The 5,510-nt window shown below is 31.1% G+C and overlaps 1 protein-coding gene across 1 annotated transcript; it reads left to right on the top strand.

Moving 5' to 3' along the window:
* The first annotated feature begins 3,392 nt into the window (after positions 1-3,392).
* LOC128178890 (uncharacterized) lies at positions 3,393-5,211 on the top strand. Its single transcript, XM_052846281.1, has 5 exons — positions 3,393-3,525; positions 3,675-3,779; positions 4,085-4,138; positions 4,313-4,636; positions 4,722-5,211. The coding sequence occupies exons 2-5, from the start codon at positions 3,686-3,688 to the stop codon at positions 5,126-5,128; spliced, it is 879 nt and encodes a 292-aa protein (XP_052702241.1). The 5' UTR covers positions 3,393-3,525; positions 3,675-3,685; the 3' UTR covers positions 5,129-5,211.
* The last annotated feature ends 299 nt before the right edge of the window (positions 5,212-5,510 follow it).

Consider the following 5,510-nt stretch of genomic DNA (forward strand, 5'->3'; position numbering starts at 1 on the left):
TTTATTCTTCATTCTCAATATAAAATTCCAATAACATCGTTAAAAACCAAAAAGTTTTCTTCAGTCACAAATAAGCATAATCACACTTCTGACGATTGCGTACACAACTGTAGTAGTCAAAATGGTTACCGCATGTAAACTTTCTTTCTACAAGTGCGTGTATGTTAAGCGGTGTCAATGAATAAAGATTCATGGTGATTTTGCCCCCCTTTAGGATTATTTTACAATATAAAGTAAATCGGTCATAACGTAATTCACTGTAACGTAGTTCACAGTCTTGACTTTTAATCAGAATACGAAATAAAACTGTGGCAGTTAGAAGCATTGTGTATGTAGTAACAATGATAGGCATCGGTGTGTACATCAGTCTGGATAGTTGAAGTTTGTAGCATTCAGGAACTGTTTGCAAGATTGCGTAACGTAATTCACAATGTAATGTAAATATGGAAATTTTTCGAAATTTGTTATTCTTTTTTCAAAAATGGTATCTTTTGTTAGTGAGTCATAATTTTTTTCATATCTTTGTAACTTTGTGATCAGTTTTATCCATTTAACCTCACGGTAAACGCCTATTACAATTTCATTATTGATGCAAGAAAATCGTAACGTAATTCACAGCATTAAATGGGACACTCAAATTTTGGATTGTATTTTTTTCTTCGGCCAACAGGGAGAAATTTATAGACAAAAAATGTAAAGTCTATCCCCTGATCATTATAATATTCATCACTTTGCTTCCTATATTGGTGCTTTTAGATTATTTTTTTGTACCTAAATACGACCACTCTCGTTTGTGACATTTGGTTTTGATCAAATTTGGCTTATAAATTCTTTATTTTAGTACAGTAAATGGGATTAATACATCGTAATATCTTAATTCATAAGTCAGTCATACCTAGATATTAAATTTAATCCCCTTAACAATTAAAGATGGAGAATTTTGTTTTCAAAAATCGCTTGTGACAACGAAAACTGTTTTTGGGGCACTTTAACTGACTTTAGATGAAAAACAGGAAAAGATCATTATTAAAACACATTCCGCTCTTACATAGTGATGCCGAACATGAAAGTCATGTCTAAGTATACTGCGTATTAAACATATATATTACATTTCTGTTATGCTTCCAGATTAATTGAATCTGGGGCTATTGTGGATCGGACACCTCAGTTTGATTTGTTAAACATGATTCAATTTGGACATAGGAAAACATGAAGTGAAAATAGAGAATAGAAAGACTAATATTTCAAAATGAAGGCCTTATTTTTTTTTATTTGGACGATATGAAAATGACCAAAAAATGTCAAAAGCTCTACTGTAGAGGCTTTTTATTATTATTTTTAAAAAAAAAATTCCGGATTGTTGTTGCTGAAGCAATTGATGTACCTTTTGTGTTAGACAATTATCAATGTTTTGGACACACAAAATGATCTAATTTTCCCTACCTGTCTTTTTAAAACTATTTCCCTATATAATTTACTTATATAATAGTATGATACATGGACATTTGTAAAGTACATTGACAATGTACCTATAAATAATTTTTATTAACGGGTAAAAAAACCCAAAGAATTTTTCTTAATTATCATGAATTTTAAAAGCTAAGTGGAGATACTTCCCCAAATTACACAGTTGACAACAGGTCTAGAAATAGTATGGATAGTTTATTTTTTTATATCAAAATATCAAATATATTAACTAAATGCTATCAATCTATAGATTTAAACGATGAATTTTCTTATTATGATATGTAACAGTTTCACAAAGATATTTTTGAATGATTGTCACAATAATGATTTTTTGTTTTTAGGTTAAGTAATACCATAGGTAACCGACTAGATTCCGACTAGATTCGTAGTTTCCAAAAATACATGGATGGAAGTATGTCCATCCAATTTTTTTTTAAAACACATTTACGTTTCATTACAATATAAAAGTAAAACATCCTCTTACGGCAAAAAGGGTATAAATTACATCGAGAGTTTGATTCTAGCAAAGAATCATGGTGCTTTCAAAGCACACCAAAAGAGGACAAACATACAAAATGGCACAAAGGAAAAACATATATGCAGTTTATATGCATAAATGGTTTTGGAGGGTTTTTCAGTTAACAATTTGGGTGTACTTTTGCGGGGATGTTGCAATTTTTTAATCCTTTTTAATTTTGGCTGCTAATGCTTTGCCTACTTTTAGACTTTATTATAAATGTAGATCTACTGGTGACTTTCTTTATTTAAATAAATAGCTAGTTTTGACTGATAAAATGCTGATAAAAACCCCATTTCATAATGCGTAGCTCACAAAATTTATCGTAGTTGACAAATTGTGATTTTTGCGTCTTACCAGAAAACACTTAAGTCGATAATTCGTATAAAAGGATATTGAACGCTCTCATCTTTTTAAAAATAATGGTTGGTTGCAACCTATCCATGTATGTAATTAGGAAATTTATCAAATATACCCTTCTTGAAATTTCATTGGTCGATTGAAGGTAGATACAATATCAAATAAAAATAGGGAAATCCTTGCTGAAGAAACATTCGAGATTTAAATTGCTGCCATAAAAATAAAACGAAGTACGTCGGACAAAATTTAATATAATTGAAAGACATTTTCGTATTTATTACAATATAACAAAAATGTTTAAAGTAGACATGAAAAGATTTTTTTTTAGATTTCTAATAAAAACTGCTATAAAAAAGTAACTTTGTAGCCATTTTAAACTCTTTGTTGTTTTCCTCAGATTTCAAAGAATAGAATTATACAGTTTTTTGACGAATGATTGTTTTTTTTTATTATTTCATTACGTTAAAGAAAGAGAAATAGATAAGAAAGGTCATCTGTCTGCCTTATCACTTTTCATTATGTTGTTTTTGTATGTATCAATGATAAGACAATTGTGCGTTGTGCCGAGGTCAACTATTGTTGGTATCATCCTTTGATCAATAGGGTAGTTAAATTTAATGTTGTTTCGCCCCGAGTCATAAAAGTGATAGCAATCAACTTTTAGGTACATTTTTTTTTTAAAGATTGTTGTACTTATTTATGCTGGTTTACTATAAATATAAATGCTTTTTCCATTGAACACTTTTTTTATACCGCAATTTTGATTATTTTCCTCACATTAAATGGCAACATATCATATAGTTTTCGTTTTATGCGTTTTATTTATTTGTTTACAAAGACAAATCGGGATTTTTTGTTAAGGTGTTTCTTTTCAATTGTTGATAAGCAATTGTTGTTTTAGCAACAATATTGAAATCTTTGATATTAAATGAAATTCTAAAGATTGTTTAAATGATATTGTGTAACCAGGAAAACCTTTTTAAAAAACAAACCTTCTAAAGCGTCATTGGCCAATATGATATCAAACCGTGACGGCAAGATCCTGGAGTAAAAGTATAAAAGGTGAACGATTGAATAGTTGAAGCAAACCAAAATCATCCGTTGAAGCTGATTTATATTTTCTCAGTTGATATTTGCTGAAGCAGGTTAATCTTTTCGCAGTTGCTGTTAAAAGTTATAAGGTAATGTTTCTCTCTTTTTATTTGCATTATTAAATTTATTTTAATAGTAGTTAGAAACAATAACTAAAAGAATGTTCAACAGGCATTTACAATAGGTATTTTTTAATGCCCATATGTGTAGCTTAATTTGAATTTTAACCTTTTTGCAGACTGACCAAGGATGAAGATCCAAATTGTATTTGGAGCATTAATGTGCGTAATTGCATGTTTGGGACAAGAATCGGTTCCTGAAGATATAATGGAGGACGAAAGACGTAGGTTTTGAATTGTCGTATATTCATTATAACTTAACAAAGATTATGTCTCAGTTCTTATTCACGCATGAAACGTCTAAAACATAACCATTTTGAGCTTTTAAATTGAAAATATACTGTTGAGGAAACAATTACATCTGAAGTCTTCTTTAAATAAAACTGATCTCATGTGATCTTTTCGCGTTAAATCCCAATGTGCTTATGCAAAATAATTTTTCGTCAACTCTGTATCTGCAAAAGGAAATTGTTTTATTATTTGAGCTTAAAATGTACTATTTTCATCGATACCATACATAATGTTTTAGTGTTTGACGAACGATCTAAAAATTCAGCTGTGGACAAAGTTAAACCAAACATTTGTAAGTTATATAGTTTCATAGAACATGATATTTATCAATTTCTTTTTAAATAAATGTTATGGTTATACATTACGAAGTTGTTTCTTCTTAAACTCAAATCTTAATAAAAATGAAATAAAATATTGCTTTAAAACATGCATAAATAAGCTATACACTTTACGTTTACCTTTTCAGTGCCTTTCTATAAAAGATCCTGCTGTCCAAGAAGAAATGGAATGTCCATCAACCTCGCTACTGGAACATTTTCAGGGAGCGTAGAAGGTGTATCATCGCCGACATTTCAGGGTCAAACATCAACGAAGGCCAAATGTAGGTACATGGCGACTCTGCGGGCCAACTTCCAAAACCTCACAAGATGTCTTTATGACTGGCACCAGGACGGATGTGTGTCCTTTCCAATGTGCAAAAGGCGCATGCTCAGAATCGATATGTTCTTGGGAGAGGATAGAAAGGGATACATGTTCAATGTGGGAGATAGCCAAAGTAATAATGGATGGGGTAAGACACTTTTCTCGTGTTAATGATTGTTAATATGCAAATACAACTATGCTATTTTGATTTAAACTTTACCTTTTTTTGAAAGGTGGAGACTCTGGTCATACAAAACATGATGCGGAAATCTTCGGCTATTATCCTACCATTCGTGGATATAAATCTGATTTTTGCAAATCCGAGAAGTCAACCTGGGCAAACACACTTTTAAAACCCGGTGTCAGAAGAGTGACCATTTTTGCTGCCAACAACTACGCCAGAATTACCAATGACAACGGATTCGAAGTGAAGGGTTGCCACATGTGTGCATTTGCTCTCAATGGACAAGACCCAGATGACCGTGCTAACACGCTATACATGGCCTTTAACAGGGTGATCGCGGCTAGCAATAGACGAGGAGTTGGGGTGTGTACCGTTAGAATCCGCTGGGAGTGTCCAGATTGTGAGAGATCTATTTTCCCATTTCCTCTAGGTGATAAAGCAGCTGATGTTGAATAACTCCTTTCTTGGCCGACTATTTGTTTTTTATGTGTGATCCAAATCTATTACATATCTTCATTTTTTAGAAGAAGTTTTAAAATACAACCAAGTAAAAAAAATATTGTAAAAGGTAAAAATCATGCTTTGAAATTGAATTGAATTATATAAATATTGAATAAATTACTTTTGTCAAAACAAATTTCGTCTGTTTACACTATTAAAAAGTATTGTTTAACTCAATGACTATTTATTTCTTCAGCAATATAAGTGTTTTAAGATAAAGCTGTTTAGACCGAAACTGTTGTGACCATTATGTTGTTTTTTTTGTTAAATATGTAATACTCTAGGTATGATTTGTTGTAACACATGTGTAAAAACCAAGATTCATAGGTAGATTGGA

Source organism: Crassostrea angulata, chromosome 3, assembly GCF_025612915.1.
Source record: "Crassostrea angulata isolate pt1a10 chromosome 3, ASM2561291v2, whole genome shotgun sequence".
In the NCBI taxonomy this organism is placed as follows: Eukaryota; Metazoa; Mollusca; class Bivalvia; order Ostreida; family Ostreidae; genus Magallana; species Magallana angulata.

What these genes read in the sequence shown, in the direction of transcription:
- LOC128178890 (XM_052846281.1), top strand. Translation starts at nt 3,686, where the DNA reads ATGAAGATCCAAATTGTATTTGGAGCATTAATGTGCGTAATTGCATGT. An exon ending in TATAATGGAGGACGAAAGAC is followed by an intron (nt 3,780 to 4,084) that starts GTAGGTTTTGAA and finishes ATAATGTTTTAG; the next exon opens with TGTTTGACGAACGATCTAAA. An exon ending in CAAAGTTAAACCAAACATTT is followed by an intron (nt 4,139 to 4,312) that starts GTAAGTTATATA and finishes TTACCTTTTCAG; the next exon opens with TGCCTTTCTATAAAAGATCC.